The sequence below is a fragment of the Brassica napus genome, chromosome A10 (genome assembly GCF_020379485.1).
Source record: "Brassica napus cultivar Da-Ae chromosome A10, Da-Ae, whole genome shotgun sequence".
Lineage (NCBI taxonomy): Eukaryota > Viridiplantae > Streptophyta > Magnoliopsida > Brassicales > Brassicaceae > Brassica > Brassica napus.
This window is the reverse complement of record NC_063443.1, coordinates 12223845-12242696: the sequence shown is the minus strand read 5'-3', so window position 1 is coordinate 12242696 and position 18852 is coordinate 12223845. Positions and strand designations below refer to the sequence as shown.

The following is an 18852-nucleotide window of genomic DNA, read 5'->3' as shown; positions in this document are numbered from 1 at the left end:
TTATTATAATGTTTTCTAGTAATTGAATTTGATCAACATTTTTTTCAATTGATTTTTAAGCTACCACGTAAGTTTAAAAATCACAAAGATATCTTAATTAAGTGACACCTAAGCATAGTCTCTTTTTAATTAGTACAAACTTAAGTTTACAACTTTTTAAATGATCCTCGATTAATATATTGAGATATGTATCCGAAATAGTAATCATCCCAATAACATTCAAAGCATGGCACTCAAGATTTTACACAAACAGATTCATGGTTCATTAGTAAACAAAAACAATCACAAAGAAACATAGAATATGCTACATGTCGATGATCGAAGCATATTCTCCTCGAGTTCAGACGCAAGGCTATGACTTTTTTTTACATGTGACTTGCAGCAGCTCAAACTATCTCGCCACAGGGAGCATCCCAGTGTCAATGAGCATGCTCACTTTAGCGGGACTATGAGATTCCATCCTGCCTCTCCTCATATTTCTCCTTGAGTTTTCAGACGCAAGACACTCCTTTAGTTCGACAACAACCTGAGACATGCTTGGACGTTTTGTGGAAGAAGGATTTGCACATGACATTGCCAAATCAAGAACTCTCCAGGCAGAGTGAGAGTCATAGTCTCCTTGAAGGTTTGGATCCATGATAGTCCTAATATCTCCGCTAATTAGCTCAAACTCAACCCATTGTGTTATGTGAGACTTTTCACGAGATTGGTCAATCACGGGTTGGTTTGTGATCATCTCCAATAACACAATGCCGAAACTGTACACATCGCTCTTCTCGGTCAACCGACTTGTACGGTAATATCTGCAAGGTGAAGAAAGTAATATGTTATTATTGACATGTATTCTTCAACAAGAAGGAAAAGAAAACATCCACATTGTGATATTAACTAACAATACTTACTGAGGATCAAGATATCCAGGAGTGCCAGCAATCATCGTCGAAACATGAGACTCACCTCCAACTGGGAAAGATCTCGACAGCCCAAAATGATGCAGATAAGTATTTGGAATATTTCCAAATATCTTGTTATTTATTTTATTAGTTATATTAATTTAGATAATTATCTTTTATTTATATTTTCTATATTTTAATGGTTTTCCTATTTTAATTAAGATTAGGGTTTTTTAGATTAAAGATTTATTATAAATAGGCATTGAAGCCTAAAGTTGTAGGGAGACTTTGATAATTAATAATAGAGCTTTTGCTTATTACCTTAAAAGAGATTTGATTCAGTTCATCTATTTTGAGTTGCCTTGAACAAGATTCGATTAAATTCATCTTATTCAGGAAGTTGGTCTCAAGAAGCTATCGAAAGAAACTCTTGATTGATCCAAGAACAGGTCTCGAAGAACCCTAAATTCTTAGATCGACCGTTCAACCTAGTTGTCCGCTGCATCAGGTGGTATCAGAGCTGCGTCTCTTTGGTTTCTTAATCGAAGAACGATTCTGGATGTCATGGTGAGTGCGAACATCTATCCTATCCAGGACGAAAGTCCCTTTGTTGAGAGAGAAGAAAACTATGAGATCTATCGAGAGATCTATGGTGATCCGATCTACGATGTCTATGAAGATGATGTCCGCGTTGTCGATTTCGTTTTCAGTGAAGATTTTTTTGCAAATTTCGTTTGTGCAAAAATCGGGCAAGACGAGATTCGTGCAAAATTCGGGCGAGACAAGATCCGTGCAAATCCCGTACAGGACGAGTTACGTGCAAATTTTGGGGAAAGTCAGAAGATTCGGTTTTATGAAAATTTCGGATATGAAGATAAATATTGGAAGATTTCAGCCACGAAAAACCTATTCAAGATTCGAGGACGAATCTTTTCCAACCCGGAGAGAATGATGCAGATAAGTATTTGGAATATTTCCAAATATCTTGTTATTTATTTTATTAGTTATATTAATTTAGATAATTACCTTTTATTTATATTTTCTATATTTTAATGGTTTTCCTATTTTAATTAAGATTAGGGTTTTTTAGATTAAGGATTTATTATAAATAGGCATTGAAGCCTAAAGTTGTAGGGAGACTTTGATAATTAATAATAGAGCTTTTGCTTATTACCTTAAAAGAGATTTGATTCAGTTCATCTATTTTGAGTTGCCTTGAACAAGATTCGATTAAATTCATCTTATTCAGGAAGTTGGTCTCAAGAAACTATCGAAAGAAACTCTTGATTGATCCAAGAACAGGTCTCGAAGAACCCTAAATTCTTAGATCGACCGTTCAACCTAGTTGTCCGCTGCATCACAAAATCAGCAAGCCTTGCCTTGAACTGCTCGTCCAACAATATGTTTGTAGTTTTTACATCTCTATGAACCATTGCTGGTATGCACCCAATGTGTAAGTACTCCAAACCTGTGGAATGGATTCATCTATCATAGCTTTAAAAATGAAAGAAAGGATTAATTCCTTGTTTATGGCTTAGCTTTAAACAAACCTAATGCAGCCTCCAAGGCTATTCGTAGTCGAATACCCCAGTTGATAATGGATCTATCTCCTTTCCCTGTACGTATCTCAAATATGTAGATGCATTTACATAATGGTTTCATGAGCTTTTGTTACATATAAATTTTTAAAAAGTTTACCAGACAGATGGTGTCTTAAGTCTCCATTGGGCATATACTCGTATATTAGAGCCAAGTTATCTCCTTCATTACAGTATCCTACTAAGTTTACCAAATTTGTATGGTGAACTCTCATAAGAAGATCAACCTAACCATACATAGAGAAAACACATACGTAATCAATAAGCTTGTGATGCGAAGGATACTCGTAAGCTTTTCAAGAAAAGAAAAAAGCAGGTATGCATACTTCTGCCTTGAATTGCTTATAGCCTTGGGTTGATGATTGAGAAAGCAGTTTAACAGCTACTTGTTTGTTAACATTTAGAGTCCCGTGATAGACAATACCGAATCCTCCTTCCCCAACAACTCTTTGAAAGTTATTTGTCATATTAGTGACCTCTGAATAAACAAACCTTCTCTTATTCGTTTGGATTGATGAAACAGGTGGATTAGCATTTGTGACATTCACAGATGACGATATAAAAGGTGGCCGTCGTAGAGCTGTGCAAAAGAAAAAGTTCAGGGATATAAACTAAACTATTCATGATCAATATATACTTGTTTTGGATTTGTTTCCTTGCAAATTACCTCCCACAATTGACAGCATTTTCTTCCTTAAAACAAAAGTAAGTACCAAAAGAACAAGGATAATGGCCACAGACGCAAGAGATGCCACAATTGCCACTGGAAATGGCTTGGGTTTGGGAAGTAGGCATGAACCAGAGAAACAAAGTCTTGGGTTCCCTTGAGGACTACAAGAAGGCAATGTTTTGTTTCAAGACATTAGTTAACACAGATGACTGAGAAATTATCAAATTTGCATCATAAGTTTCTTACTATAACTCCAGTCCTTTCCTCTGAAGAGCCTGAGGAATGGAACCACTAAGATCGTTCCTGCTTATGTTTCTATTAAAAAAACAAGAACAAAGAGTTGAGGTGGAATCTGAAAAGCAATACCAAAAAATGAATGGAGGTGGAATCTAAAAAGCATTACAAAAACATGTAGAAAAGAGAGACTTACATGAACACCAACGACTTCATGTTGCCTAGAAACTCTGGCACGTCTCCAGTCAAATTATTATTAGACAAGTCCCTAATGTTTTCAAGATTAAGTAAAAAAATTAAAACCTTTCGATTTTAATTTTACTTACTCCTATCAAAGCTGAACATACTTACAGAGTTTCTAGTTGTGTGAGATTCTGAATGCTAGCTGCTATGGTTCCAGTTAAACCACTTGAAGACAAGTTTCTGGTGATATGTCCAAAAACATATTCAAAAGTGTTAAAGATCACTATCATTAACAGATCTTGAAGAACGCACTTGACTATTGATCTCATGACTTACAAATAAGTGATTCTTGGTGGCGTAGACATATCGGTGTTGCTGCAGTTTAAGCCGTCCCACATAAGCCGTTGAGGGACGCATGGATCTCCTTGCCAGCTGATTCTACTTATTCCATAGGTGGTTTTGATGTTTTGCATAGAAACCACTGAGATGAAATTGAGTTAATAGATAAAATGTCTTCTACTACTCTATTGTGGTTATGAGTTGTTGTTTTTTTACTAAACATACAACCAAAGTTTTGATCTTTGCACAACATACCCTCATTTTCATTTGTTTCAGATTGCGGAAAATGGATAACTGTGTAGACCTCAAGAGCATTAAGCAGAGGTGGAAGAGTTGATCTGTTGGTTCTCTTCAGCTGAAGACTGCACTCCCCTCCTTTGCAGCTTTTCCCTGACCGGCTAAAGACAGTAATTCCATTAAATTTTGGAGGTACTAGAGGGCCATAATAGTGTTCTCCATTCCAAGTCATGTTGAATTCCCTGGTATCGTTGGTCCGCAACTCTTGGATCTCAGCGAAGTGTGTATACAGGTAATATTGGTTATCAACATTTCTCGAAGTCCAGTTGATCATCAATGGCGAATTGGTATTAGTAGGTGTTGCTGCAGTTGTGAGTGCTGCTTCTGGTGGAACATAAACATCGTTTAAATTGTTCACTTGGAGAGTGGTGTAAATCTGTGTCCATTCGTTTCTGAAGAGCCAAGTCCATACGCGGTCATATCTATCACTCGGGTATCTGAAAATAGGTTTTAGAAGTGAAATGAATAAATAGATGGAAGATATCATGTTGAACAAATAAATAAAAAAATGGAAGATATCATTTTTTCACTTGAAAAAATTTGAGATATTCGTTTATGTGGTCTTGTAATTGATTAATGTCAAGGAATGAATAATTAATTAATTAAAAAACAAAGTAACAAACCCATATGTTGCAAACAGTGTACAGCGCCGGTGGACCGAAGAACCACAAGAAACAGAGCATAACAAACTTGCAAAACATAGTTATATAGCAGAAATAACAGAAAACATTGAAATGAAGTTAGGTTTACCTTATCTCAGTTTCTGATTTGTTGAGAAATGTCCGAAATAAAAGATTAAGGGAACCAGACACAGGCGTGTAAGTATTATTAACTATTGGCCGTATCTCCAAGGTGGATATTAGCGGAGTAGTCGCCCCGTTCTTAACGAGACAAATCTGCAACGAGTTTGACGTTGGAATGTGAAACATCTCCACTCGTCCGCTATCCACTTCTCCTTGCAAATCTATCGTGGTCCATGGATTAGGTCCAAGATACAGATCAAACTTGGGCTTAATGTTAAGACCATCATAGTTTCCATACACAAAGGTAGCTCTGACCAAATATTTACGTCCCTTCTCCACACTCAGATTGTAACAGTTTCGTGTTCCATTTGGAAAATATCTCAGCGTTGTGTACGGCTTCGAGAATTCGCTCTCACGGTTTGCTTGGATTCTGCCAGTTTTTCCACGCTGGATGTATGTTGCGTCCGAAGTGAAACGTAAACCAGTCCATCGCTCATCATAGGGAGAAAGCTCTTCCGCGGGTAGCCCACAATCCAAACTGATGAACCCTGCTAACACCATGTATATATTGAGAAACTATTCTGATCCACTTATTATGCTTATACATAAAATTTCAGGCATTTTTATTCATCGTTACAAATATGAAAAACACTACTAGCTAGTAGTTCATTTTCAAACGATTATGGAACATGTTGAAAATCAATATTTTAAGTAATATATGATAGCGTTTCAAAAAATAACTAATATATGATCAGAACAAAGCATGCATAGGGGATCACCTATACCATACGAATTAAGGATATTCCCCATCCATCCCACCCCCTTTCCATTTTACATATATATAACAAGTAGTATGTGAATACCTTGTTGATCCTGAGCCAGTACAAGATGAATAATAGCCAAAGTTCCTAATACCAACTCCAAGACCCGACAATGACTCTCCATAATTAGCTATTTTCTAAAGAAATATCAAAACACTTCAAATGCCCAAGTTTTGAAGACTAGCAACGTATATATATAAATAAACTCAATAGGACATTGACGTCAAAACAAGCTATGGCTACCTGAGAAATGGTCTCCAGTGTCCAAATCTAAAATACAACTTCAATCATACGAAGTACATGTACCATAATATTTTTCTTATATAAAAAAGAAGACTACGAAAGATAAGTTTTCGACATCACAATAAAGAACCTGATTATCTACATTTTTTTTTGAATTATACAGAGGTATCCTGATTATCTACATTATCCAAAGAATGAAAGAAACATATACTAATTCCTTGGTCATCCAATAGGCAAACTTGTTTTCCGAAGACCATTTCAATTGATGTAAGCTGTTATACATATATATATTTTTTACAACAAAGTCTTCTCCAGTTTCGACGACACAAGATCCAGAGAAAAAATAAATTTCTGGTGGAAGACTTCAAAGCTTTTTTTGGTCATCATATGGATCGACAAGGTTCATCCAATAACCAACTCTATAATGTGAAGGAATGCGACTTAGTGGAGTCAACTCCGGTAGAGAAGGCCGCAAAGATGATCATGTCATTTAGCCACTTGACGAAATACACTTCCTCAACTTCGAACCTGTGTAAAACAAAAGTTGTTTTAGCCTTAAATAAGTAGAACCTAGGGTGAACCTAAGTTTTGTTCAAATAAGTAATGGATATTGATTCAAATACTACAAAAGGAACAGAGCAAAACAAAAGGACAAGTTGAGGTTGACTTTCCCAAGTCATCTGTCTTTTTGAGATACATCCAAACGAAAAGATCACTGTAACTCGCTGCCTTAACAAAAAAGACAGATCTGCAATGAGAATATATCATATAGTCATAGTTTTGCATGAAAACAGCCGTTGAATCCATAACGCAGACGCAGGAATCTAGCGTTTTAAACGCAACGCTTTCTACATTTTATAGATAGCGGGAAATTTTTTATTTTGGGCCGATTTAGATTGGGCCCATTAGTTACATATTTCAGATCCAATACTATCAGTATTCAGTAATGTGTCGTCGTCACTTTCATCGTCAACGCGAATCAGTCAGTCACCAGAGAGAGAAGAGAGAAGAGAGATGAGGTTGTTCGATCCATGGCCAGTGTTCTTCAAGAGGGAGTGGAAACGTTGCTGGCCGTTTCTCACCGGATTCGCCGTAACCGGCGTCCTCATCACCAAGCTCACCGCTGGATTCACCGGTAAGTCTTTCAGATCTGACCGATCTTCTATGGGAATCCTTAATTAATCTGTGGAATCAAATCGGATATAACCAAGACCTTCTGTTATGTATCGTGATTGATTGTTGAATCGATGGTTGTGGAAATCCTAATTTTTTTTATTATTTATTTTTGCAGAGGAAGACGCCAAGAACTCCAAGTTTGTCCAACAACACAGGCGGTAATGTCTTAAACTTTTCGATCAATGATGTTATTACCAAACTTAACTAGCATTTTGTCCTAAATCACTAATCTGATGTTGATTTGTCTGCTTGAGCCAATTACGTGTGTTTGTCTGATGCATTTTATGAACTATACATAAATCTTCCAGCTTTGTTCAGATTATTTAAAGGTTGGTTTGCTAAAAACTAACCAATCTCGGTTTTTTCAGGTGAACATGTAGAAGCTGAGAAAGGGAAAGTCAGCTTTCAAAACTATTCTAATAACATAGAAGAGAGGATTGGATTCTTGATACTACTGTTCGTCTCTTTTTTTTTTTTTATAATAACTCTTGAACAGTGCAAGTTTTACTTTTGTTCTCCCCATATGTTTGAAGTGGATTTTGATTCCTCCCTTTCTTTTGGTGTGTTCGCATACATTTAAATAAAAATCTTACAGTCCTGAATGATTGAATCCACCAACAATAGATTCTAGCAATAAAAGGAATAATGAGATATGGTTTCCCTAAACACTAGCCATTCTCTGCATTTGTTTCGAACTTGAGTTGATCTGCTTATGTGAAATTAGTGTAGAGGCTGAGAAAGAGAGAGTACTTATGAAAACTATTGCGAATACAAACCTATTCTTGTAAACATAGAAGAGACAATTCCAGATACTGTCAACCTCTCTTTATTCCATTAGTAGACGTCATTGCAAGAGTTAACTAAACAAGCAACCATAAAATTTGATTACTTTCAGCATATACCATGGCATTAACTAGTTTGTAACAAAGGACTCCAAGATTACTGCAATGGTGATGCTTTGCGGAGACGTACGCAACAGAGGGAGGAAAGGCTTGAGCTTATTCACCAAACCCCTAAACAAAAACCCCCGCGTGACTTTCAGTGCCGTTTCCACCACGAAATGCCCGTACTCACTCGTCGCCAGCCTCACCAACTCGTCACTTCCGCACTCCAAAAGCTCTGTCATCACCAAAACGCCCGTCTCATCCCTCCCCAAAATCTTCTCCATGATGTATCTTCCACCCTCCGTAAATGAGAGCTCGACGTAATGGCCACGGAGGCTAACCCCAATGTTACGCGTGCTATGCAAGCTACAGTGTTTAAGCACTTGTTGGACCACGATGTTCCCATAAGCATCGTTGCTAAGCAAGAGAGCGTTGGACGCGACTGCATCAAAGAGTCCGGTACTGCAGTAGAGAAAGGCCACGTCCCTTATGATTGCATTGAGCGCGATGCTGCCGTATTGGTCACACGCCAGGAGTGCCGCGTGGGAGATGATCTGGTCGCGCATTGCAAATTTCTTCTTAATGCCGAAAACTCGCATCCCTTGAGTGGCGACGTGGGACGCGTGCTCGTCCGTCATGACGTGGAAGAAGTTACGCAAGATAGCGGCAACGAAGAAGATGTCGGCGTCGTCTGATTTTCCGAGGAGTTTCTGTAGGCGGATGGAGCCGTTCTTGTTTCTTGCCATCTCCAAGAAGTAGCGATCATCGGGTTTTGACGTGAGCAACGCGGCCATCCTCTGAAGCTCGATTCCGCTTAGCTTTGAGATCACCTCTTGAAAGAGAGCATCATCTGAGTCTTCGCTGCTAGTCATCACGTTGGCCAGGGATCCCAAACACGTCTCCGTCTCTTGAGGAGTTAAGGAGGTGGAGCGAAGTAAGTTGAGTAAAGATTGGTTCTTGTCATCAGCAAGATTGGCTTCTCTTGGTGGAGGAGTCCCCGTGGGAGTTTCACGTGGAGGAGCAGGAGGAGGAACCGTCGTGTTCTCCTGTTTGATGGACATTGAAAAGGAATCGTTGTTTGCCATTGTATTCGTTAATTCTAAGTAATTGTTAAAAGATCTGTGGAGTGTGATATAATGGCTATATATATACGAAAGTGAAAAAATATATATGCATGGCAACGTCGAGTACACCTTTTAAATTTGTTTTTTTTTTAAATGTTTTAATGCTATCTTACAAATTTCTATGGATTTGTTAATAGACTTATATTAAGTACACTTAATTCAGATTTATTACAACTTTTGTCATACTGTAAGTGGCACCAAATGTTAATTTCATGATTCGTTAGCTGGGTCTTTTCTATAGACTAAGGCCTATGGAAAAGATGTTGTATGAAGTGAAAATAGCAAATTCATCTTTTGAACTTACAGATGACATGTAGAAGACAGAAGGCAAAGCGTCCTTATGGAAACTGATGTGAGTGCTTCAGCTTTCAATCCTGTTCTCATAAGATAATTGATAGAATACTAGACAATGCTATTGATCTCTCTTTAGCAAAATGGCTTGTTACCTTATAACCAGCATTTGTCCTAATCCTAATTCTCAATGCCTAATGTTTGATTTGTCTGCATGATCTATTTCTCGAGTTGTCTTTATGTATATGTCTTTTGCCTGATGCATTTATGAACCATACATGAATTTTCCAGACTATATATCTAAAGGTTATATATATACATGTTTACTAAACACTAACCATTCTATGCACTTGTTCATGATTGTGTTTCAGGTGATCTACTGGTGTAGAAGCTGAGAAAGAGAGTCCTTATAAAAACTATTTTGAGTTGTACTTTTGTTGATTTACTGATACCTTTCATCTCTCTCTCTCTCTCTCTCTCTCTCTCTCTCTCTCTCTCTCTCTCTCTCTCTCTCTCTCTCTCTCTCTCTTTCTCTCTCACAACTGTGGAAACAGTCTAAGTTGTACTTTTGTTGATTCAATCTTCCCCTCCCCCCCAGATGTTTTAAATGGATTTGCTTCCTCTTTCCTTTTGTTTTCCCATACATTTAAATAAGCCTTAACATTCCGGAATGATTGAATCCACCAACAAGCTTTTTAGTTCGTGGCTACACATTCCTCAATTAGAAAACATAGAAGAGACTATTCTAGATACTGTCAATCTCTCTTTAATCATTAGCGACAAACCTCATTGCAAAAGTTGACTAAACAAACAACCATAAAATCTGACAACTTGCAGCATATATCATAGTAAAAGGAACCGTGCATGGCATTATAAAACTAGTTTGTGACAAACAAAGCTAACGTATCGACTCCAATATTTTTGCAATGTTGGTGCCATAAGTAGACCTACGCAACTGAGGGAGAAAAGGCTTGAGCTTATTCACCAAAGCCCTAAAAAGATCCTCCGGCGTGACTTTCAATGACGTTTCCACCACGAAATTACCGTACACACTCGTCGCCAGCCTGCCCAACTTGTCTCTTCCGCACTCCAAAAGCTCTGCCACCACCAAAGGCCTCGTCTCCTCCCTCTCCAAAAGCTTCTCCACGACGCGGCTTCCATACCTCGTAAAAGAGAGCTCAACGTAATGGCCACGGAGGCGAACCGCAATGTCATACGTGCGACGCAAGTTATTCTGCTTAAGCACGTGTCGGACCACATGGCTCCCATAAGCATCGCTGCTTAGCAAAGGAGCGTTGAACGCGACTACATCAAGGAGGTCGTTTCTGCAGTAGTCAAAGACCACGCCGCTAATGATTGCATTGAGCGCGTTGCAGCCGTATTGGTCACGCGCCAGGTGAACCGCGTGTTGGAGAATTTGGTCGCGCATTGCCATTTTCTTCTCGTGGCTGAAAACTCGCATCCCTTGAGTGGCAAGGTAGGCCGCGTGCCTATCCGTCATGACGTGGAGGAAGTGGCGCAAGAGAGAGGCGACGAAGAAGGTGTCGGCGTCGTCTGATTGGCCGAGGAGTTTATGAAGGCGGATGGAGCCGTTCTTGTTTCTTGCGATCTCCAAGAAGTAGTGATCGTTGTTTGACGTCAGCAACGAGGCCATCCTCTGAAGCTCGCTTCCGTTAAACTCTGAGATGACTTCTTGAAACAGAGCATCTTCTTCTTCTTCGCTGCTAGTCATGACGTTGGTGAGGGATCGCAAACACGTCTCCGTTTCTTCATGAGTTAAGGCGGCGGAGCGAAGTGAGTTGAGTAAAGATTGGTTCCTCTCATCAGCAAGATCGGTTTCTCTTGGTGGAGGACTCGCGGTGGGAGTTTCAAGTGGAGGAGTCGGAGGAACCGCCCGGTTCTCTTGTTCGATGGATTCTCTTGCGGCGGCAAAACGGCGAGTGTGAAAAGCACGAAGCATATCCACGTACGTCGAAAAGGAATCGTCATCGCTTGCCATTTGTATACTTTAGTTCTACGTAATTGTTAAAGATATGTGGAGTGATGAGGCCTATATATAGGAAAGTAAACATATATATGCATGGCGACGTCAAGTTCACCTTTTAGATTTTTTTTTTTTATGTTTTAATGTTACCTTATAGTTTTGAGAGCCGAATTAGAAAATGAATATGATTTCTCTGCATTTGTTAATTGAATTACATATGTACACTTCATTCAGATTTCTTAGAGTTTTTATCCCATTGTAAGTGTCATCAAATGGTAATTCATGTTGTGGTAAATGGTTCTTTTCTATAGCCTATAGAAAAGATGTCTGGAGTGAATATGACAACTTAATAATGTATTGACGAGCATTTATCCAAGTCAGCATGTTTGCTATCCTCTGCATCTGTTACTTGCTCTGTAAGATGGTGTTGCTTGATTTATTATGAGCCTTAAAAGGAATTTCCCCAATCCATTCAGATGAACCTAAAGTGTTTGATCCAAAACACTAACCATCCTCTGCACCTTTTAAATGTTTTTTTTTAAATATCAGATGACATGTAGAAGCTGAGAAGGCAAAGCGTCCTTTGAATTTTCAATCCTGTTCTAATAACATAAAAAGATAATATGCCAGAGTCTAGATGCTATTTTATTTTAATATACAAGGAGGTCTGGGGTCGAAACCCGTGGTTCTCCCATGCCCACCTCAACATTAATATCAGTTTCGTTTAAACGGTCACTCAAACCAGAAACCTCTGACAGACTGACACAGTGACTATTGTCATTTATTTCCAGTTGAGCTAATTGTATTTGGTTATTCTAGATGCTATTGATCTCTCTTTAGCTATTATTTGTGTTTCCATAAGTATTTAGGAACACTAGAGATATATCCATGCATCCGCACTGACTTTTATTTTCAATTTTATTAATAAAAAGATAAATCTTTATGTTAAAGTTTGTTATTATATATAAATATAATTGATATTTAATTTGATTGTTATATAATTAAGTATTTACAGTTACGATGTTTTGTTATAATTTATAATTATACGTAAAGAAAGTTTTATACATGTTTAAAAAAATGGGTGTTAAATGAAAGTGACTATCAAACATAATGGGTTTAAGTCTTGTTCAAAACTACGCTAGGCGTAACGCGTGCGGTCGGGTGACGCCTAGCGCCGAATCAATAAATCGGAGAATATACGGAGATTAATCGGGGATTTATTTTAGGGAATTTTTATATTATTTTGAATATATTTAATATATTGCTACAGATTACAAGAGATTCATGGTGTTGTGGTGGTTCAGTGTTGTTTATTAACACCTCCCAACTCAGGTTCGAAGCATAATCAATGCAAATTAAATGTATTTTGGAGTTTTCATTTAAGGAAGGGTAATTTCGTCATTTAGCAGTTATCTTCTTCCTATAGGGTTTATTTCTCTGCAATTTTAATCACAACGGCTGTTGATTTTTTTTTCTCGATTTTCCATCATCTCCTTGTTTTTTCTTTGCTGTTTTGTCATAGATCTTACGTAGAACATTTGGTTTCTGGGTTAAAAAGAACAAAAACTTGAGATTTATCCTACCATCCGATTTTTTCACCCGATTAGATTGAAATCGCCACGGTCCACAGCCGTTTAACGTTTATCCGCCGCGTTCTCGGACCAAGCCGCCGCGTTTTAGAACAAGGTTAATTAACTAGTCTTTTGTCCCAAAGGTCACCTGATGTTTGATTTCTCTGCATGATCTGTTTCTTGAGCCGATTTAGTTAAAGTATATGGGTTTTGCTTGATGCATTATGACCATACATGAATTTTCCAGCTTCGTTCAGACTATGCACAGGTTTACTAAAGACTAACTATTCTCTGCACTTGTTTATGATTTGTTTTCAGGTGATGTACTGATGTGAAAATGTAGAAGTTGAGAAAGAGGAAGTCCTTATGAAAACTATTGCCGAAGAGTGCTTCTACCTTCAAATTTATTCCAATAACATAGAAGAGAGAATTCTTCATACTGATCATCTCTCTTTTTATTATTTTCACAACTCTTGAAACAGTGAAAATTCTACTTTTTGTTCATTCAATCATTGTTTGAAATGCTTTTCTTTTTGTGTTCCAATTCCTTTAAATAAAGCCTTACATTACCGAATGATTGAATCCACCAACAAGCTTTTTGGTTCATGACGACACATTTCTGACTTATAGAAAACATAAAAGAGAGAATTTAGATACTGTCAACCTTTCTTTATTTCCATTAGTAGCAAGAGTTAACTAAACAAGCAACCATAAAATCTGACAACTTTCAGCATATATCAGAGTCAGAGTAATGGCCTACTAGGAACCATGGCATTAACTAGTTAGTGACTCCAAGATTTGTGCAATGGTGGTGCTTTGAGGAGACGTACGCAACAGAGGGAGGAAAGGCTTGAGCTTATTCACCAAACCCCTAAACAAAACCCCCCGCGTGACTTTCAGTGCCGTTTCCACCACGAAATGCCCGTACTCACTTGTCGCCAGCCTCACCAAGTTGTCACTTCCGCACTCCAAAAGCTCTGTCATCACCAAAACACCCGTCTCATCCCTCTCCAAAATCTTCTCCACGATGTATCTTCCACCCTCCGTAAATGAGAGCTCGACGTAATGGCCACGGAGGCTAACCCCAATGTTACGCGTGCTATGCAAGCTACAATGTTTAAGCACGTGTTGGACCACAATGTTCCCATATCTACTGTAGCTTAGAAAGCGAGCGTTGGACGCAACTACATCAAAGAGGGCAACACTGCAGTAGAGAAAGGACACGTCCCTTATGATTGCATTGAGCGCGATGCTACCGTATTGGTCACACCCCAGGGGAACCGCGTAGGTGAGAATTTTGTTGCGCATTGCCCTTTTCTTCTCGCGGCTGAAAACTCGCATCCCTTGGATGGCAACGTAGGGCGCGTGCTCGTCCGTCATGACGTGGAAGAAGTTGCGCAAGATAGCGGCAACGAAGAAGAGCATCATCTGAGTCTTCGCTGCTAGTCATGACGTTGGTCAGGGATCGCAAACACGTCTCCGTCTCTTGAGGAGTCAAGGAGGTGGAACGAAGTGAGTTGAGTAAAGATTGGTTCTTTTCATCAGCAAGATCGGTTTCTCTTGGTGGAGGAGTGGTGGTGGGGGGAGGAGGAGGAGGAGGAACCGTCGGGTTCTCTTGTTTGATGGACATCGAGAAGGAATCGTCGCCGTTTGCCATTGTATTCGTTAATTCTAAAGTAATTGTTAAAAGATCTGTGGAGTGATCATGCCTATATATATATAGGAAAGTAAATATATATGCATGGCGACGTCGAGTACTCCTTTTAATTATTATTTTTATGTTTTAATGCTATCTTACAGATTTTTCTACATTTGTTGATTGAATTATATTAATTCCACTACATTCAGATTTCTTAGAATTTTGTCATACTGTAAGTGGCACCAAATGTTAATTCATGATTTGTTAGCTGGGTCTTTTCTGTAGACTAGGTGTTGTATGAAGTGAAAATAGCAATTTAATTACACCAAAAAATTTATATTTACACCAAAAAGAAATAGCAATTTAAAATGTTAATTCATGTTTTGAATTTTCAGATGAAATGTAGAAACTGAGAAGGCAAAGCGTCCTTATGGAAACTGATGTGAGTGCTTCAGCTTTCAATCCTGTTCTTATAACATAATAAGAGAATACTATTGATCTCTCATTAGCTTATTAGCTTATAACTAGCATTTGTCCTAATCCTAATTCTCAATGCCTAATGTTTGCTTTGTCTGCATGATCTGTTTCTTGAGCTGTCTTGGTCATGTATATGTGTTTTGCCTGATGCATTTATGAACCATACATGAATTTTCCATATTGTCTAAACGTTATATATACACACAGGTCTACTAACCAGTCAATGATTGTTTACATAAATACCAACCATTCTCTGCACTTGTTCTTGTACATGATTGTTTTCAGGTGATCTACTGATGTAGAAGCTGAGAAAGAGAGTTTTCTTATGAGTGTTATCGGCTTTCAAACCTATTCTAATAACATGAAACAGTCTAAAGTTGTACTTTTGTTGATTCAATCTATGTTTGAAGTGGATTTGATTCCTCCCTTTCTGTTGCTGTTCCCATACATTTAAATAAAGCCTTAATAGTCCGGAATGACTGAAACACCAGAAGCTTTTTGGTTCCTGGCTACACATTCCTGGTTTAATTGAGCACATAGAAGAGACAATTCTAGATACTGCTACCGACCGTTCTTTACCATCATCATTAGTGACAAACCTCGTTACAATACTTAACTAAGCTACCATACAATCAGCATATATCATAGTAGTAGGAACCATGGCATTAACTAGTTTAATTATTTGTGAGAAAGCTAATTAAGGTACCGACTCCAATATCTCTGCAATGGTGATGCTTTGATGAGACCTAAATAGAGGGAGAAGAGGCTTGAGCTTATTCACTAAACCCCTAAACAAATCTTCCCGCGTGACTTTCAGTGCCGTGACCACCACGAAATTGCCGTACACACTCCTCGCCAGCCTCAACAACTTGTCCCTTTCGCACTCCAAAAGCTCTGCCACCACCAAAACCCCCGTCTCCTGCTTCTCCAGAAGCTTTTCCACGATGTATCTTCCACCATGCGTACATGAAAGCTCAACGTAATGGCCACGGAGGCTAACCGCAATGTCATACGTGCAGCGCAAGTTATTCAGGTTAAGCACGTGCTGGACCACAAAGTTCCCGTAAGCATCGTAGCTTAGCAAGAGAGCGTTGAAAGCGACTACACCGAGGAGGCGGTTTGTGCAGTATGCAAAGTCATCGTCGCTTATGATTGCTCTGAGCTTGATGCTGCCGTATCGGTCACGCGCCAGGGGAATCGCGTGGTGGAGAATTTGGTCGTACATTTGCATTTTATTCCTCTGGTTGAAAACTCTCATCCCGTGAAACGCAGCGTAGGACGCTTCCTTACAGTTAAGTAGGTGGGGCGAAGTGAGTTGATTAAAGATTGCTTCCTCTCATCAGTAAGATTTGTTTCTCTTGGTGGATGACTGGCGGAGGAGGAACCGTCGGGTTCTCTTGTTCGATGGACTTCGAAAAGGAATCGTCGCCTTCTGCCATTGTATTCGTTAATTCTAAAGTAATTGTTAAAAGCTATATGTGGAGTGGTAATGCCTATCTATATATGTATAGGAAAGTAAGTATATATATATATATGCATGGCGACGTCGGGTACACCTTTTAGATTTTTTTATGTGTTAATGTTATCTTACATTTGGGGCTGAATTAGAAAATGAATATGATTTCTCTGCATTTGTTAATTCAGATTTACTACAATTTTTTTTTGTTATATTGTAACTGTCATCAAATGTTAATTCATGATTGGATAGCTGGTAATTCTCTTCCAGAGCGTATAGAAAATATATATTGTATGAAGTGAAAATAACAACTTAATAATCTCTCTGCATCTATTACTTGAGCCATATTCCGTAGATGGTATTGCTTGATTTATTATGAGCCATAAAGGTATTTTTTCACTTCATTTCAGGTGAAGATAAAAGTGTTTTGATCAAAAACACTAAACATCCTCTGCACTTTTTCATGGTTGTTTTGAAATTTCAGATGAAATGTAGAAGCTGAGAAGGCAAAGCCTCGTTATGGAAACTGCTGTGAGTGCTTCAGCTTTCAATCATCTTCTTATAACATAAATTAACGAGAGAATACTAGATGCTATTGACCTCTGTTTAGCTTTTTCTCTGTGTTTTCTCAACTCTTGAACAGTGCAAGTTCTTGTGTGACTCAACTCTTGTACTTTTCATATAAGCATTCAGTTGAATAACTGAATCAGAATTGGATAGTTAAAGAGGAACATGATTAACTGAAAACTTGTTTTGGTCAAACCATAGATTTCAGTAAGCAAGTGAACTGTTTACATCACTAGTGACAAACCTCACTAACCAACCATAAAATCGACAACTTTCAAGCATGCATCGTAGTAAGTACATGAACCAAATCTAAACCCTAAAACAGATAAACATAATTAACTAGTTTGACACAGAACTAACAAACCGACTCAATGATTGCTGCTATACTAGTGTTTCCACAAGGCCTACGCAAGAGATGGCGAAAAGGCATCAGCTTCTGCACCAAACCCCTAAACAGATCAACCCTATTCATCTCCTGCATGACTCTCAGTGCCTTGATCACCACGAAACTCCCAATCTCTTTCCTCGCCAGCCTCATCAACCTGCCTCCTTCGCACTCCAAAAGCTCTTCCACCACAAGAACCATCGACTCCTCCGTCTCCAAAAGCTTCTCCACGATGTAGCTTCCACACTTGTCGAACGAGAGCTCAACGCAATAGCCAAGAAGACTAACCGCAATGTTATACGTGCAACGCAAGTCATACAGTGTAAGCACGTGTTGGACCACATAGTTCCCATAAGCATCGTAGCTCAGCAAGAGAGCGTTGAGCGCGACAATGTCCAAGAGCTGCTCTCTGTAGAAAGGATGGTCCAAGTCGGTTATTACCTCGTTGAGGGCGATGTGGCCGTGTTTGTCACATGCCAGTCGAAGCGCGTGGGGGAGAATGTGCTCGTACATCAACTCTTTCTTCTCGTCGTCAAAAACTTGCATTCCTCGTACCGCCACGTAGGACGCGTACTTATCGGTCATGACGTGGAGGAAGCGGCGGAAGATCGCGAGGAAGAACAAGTTGTCCGCGTCGTCTGATTTTCCGATGAGTTTCTGAAGGCGGTGAGAGCCGTTCTTGTTTCTTGCGATCGCCAAGAAGTAGTCGGGATCTGACGTCAGCAGATACGCCATCTCTTGAAGCTCTCTTCTGGACAACCTTGAGATCATCTCTTTGAACGGAGCAATGTTAACTTCTTCTATGGTGCTAGTCATGAGGTTGAACAGCGACTGCAAACGAGACTCCAGGTACTGAGGAGCTAAGAATCCGACGGGGAATGAGTTGTTTAGAGGTTGACTACCGTGGTATCTTGGTTGAGGGATGACGACGGGAATGCCACGTGAAGGAGGAGGAACCGCCGGAATCATGGGTTCTGTTGCGGAGGTGAAAGGTAGATGTTGTAAAGAAGTGAGTAGTGTAGACATTGAGAAGGGATCAGCGTTTGCCATATGCCTTGATTCTACAGAATGAGATTAATTCTGTGAGTGATAATAATGATGAGACATGTGGAGAAGAAGGGATTCGTATTTATAGGTATAGGTAGTGTATAACTACTTTCAGAGTTTTTCTTTTCGTTTTGAAACATATCTTGATTTTTCTTATTGCAATTATATATTTTCTGTAAATCATGATCTCATCTTATACAATAACATTTTTCTTTGATGAAATAATATAT

At 38.9% G+C, this 18852-nt stretch overlaps 7 protein-coding genes across 9 annotated transcripts; 1 reads left to right on the top strand and 6 right to left on the bottom strand.

Moving 5' to 3' along the window:
* Positions 1–199: 199 nt before the first annotated feature.
* Positions 200–5902, bottom strand: LOC106420278 (probable LRR receptor-like serine/threonine-protein kinase At5g59680). 3 transcript variants are annotated; one of them, XM_013861137.3, is made up of 14 exons: positions 5821–5902; positions 4965–5505; positions 4173–4651; positions 3915–4059; positions 3747–3818; positions 3592–3663; positions 3408–3476; positions 3156–3322; positions 2818–3062; positions 2592–2718; positions 2444–2509; positions 2260–2361; positions 903–990; positions 200–803 (listed from the first exon to the last, which is right to left on the bottom strand). In XM_013861137.3, the coding sequence occupies exons 1-14, from the start codon at positions 5900–5902 to the stop codon at positions 392–394; spliced, it is 2667 nt and encodes an 888-aa protein (XP_013716591.2). In that variant the 3' UTR covers positions 200–391. The 3 variants fall into 3 exon arrangements, with proteins under 3 accessions (XP_013716591.2, XP_048598962.1, XP_013716590.2); XM_048743005.1 differs by having other exon boundaries at positions 2444–2500; positions 2818–3025; positions 3158–3322; XM_013861136.3 differs by having other exon boundaries at positions 2818–3071; positions 3159–3322.
* A 1008-nt stretch (positions 5903–6910) lies between these two features.
* LOC106420279 (ATP synthase small subunit 6-A, mitochondrial) lies at positions 6911–7359 on the top strand. The gene is made up of 2 exons (XM_013861141.3): positions 6911–7156; positions 7313–7359. Exons 1-2 carry the CDS (start codon positions 7036–7038, stop codon positions 7357–7359), a joined length of 168 nt encoding a protein of 55 aa, XP_013716595.1. The 5' UTR covers positions 6911–7035.
* Positions 7360–8110: 751 nt separating this feature from the next.
* On the bottom strand, positions 8111–9166 carry LOC106420458 (putative pumilio homolog 20). Its single transcript, XM_013861294.3, has one exon. The coding sequence runs from the start codon at positions 9164–9166 to the stop codon at positions 8111–8113; it is 1056 nt and encodes a 351-aa protein (XP_013716748.1).
* Positions 9167–10394: 1228 nt separating this feature from the next.
* LOC106420385 (putative pumilio homolog 20) lies at positions 10395–11495 on the bottom strand. Its single transcript, XM_022693007.2, has one exon. It carries the CDS (start codon positions 11493–11495, stop codon positions 10395–10397), a length of 1101 nt encoding a protein of 366 aa, XP_022548728.1.
* A 2330-nt stretch (positions 11496–13825) lies between these two features.
* On the bottom strand, positions 13826–14479 carry LOC106420457 (putative pumilio homolog 16). The gene has a single exon (XM_048742169.1). The coding sequence runs from the start codon at positions 14477–14479 to the stop codon at positions 13826–13828; it is 654 nt and encodes a 217-aa protein (XP_048598126.1).
* Positions 14480–15864: 1385 nt separating this feature from the next.
* Positions 15865–16398, bottom strand: LOC106420348 (pumilio homolog 18-like). The gene has a single exon (XM_048742168.1). It carries the CDS (start codon positions 16396–16398, stop codon positions 15865–15867), a length of 534 nt encoding a protein of 177 aa, XP_048598125.1.
* A 409-nt stretch (positions 16399–16807) lies between these two features.
* Positions 16808–18844, bottom strand: LOC106420345 (pumilio homolog 18). The gene has a single exon (XM_022693343.2). The coding sequence runs from the start codon at positions 18623–18625 to the stop codon at positions 17546–17548; it is 1080 nt and encodes a 359-aa protein (XP_022549064.2). The 5' UTR covers positions 18626–18844; the 3' UTR covers positions 16808–17545.
* Positions 18845–18852: the final 8 nt, after the last annotated feature.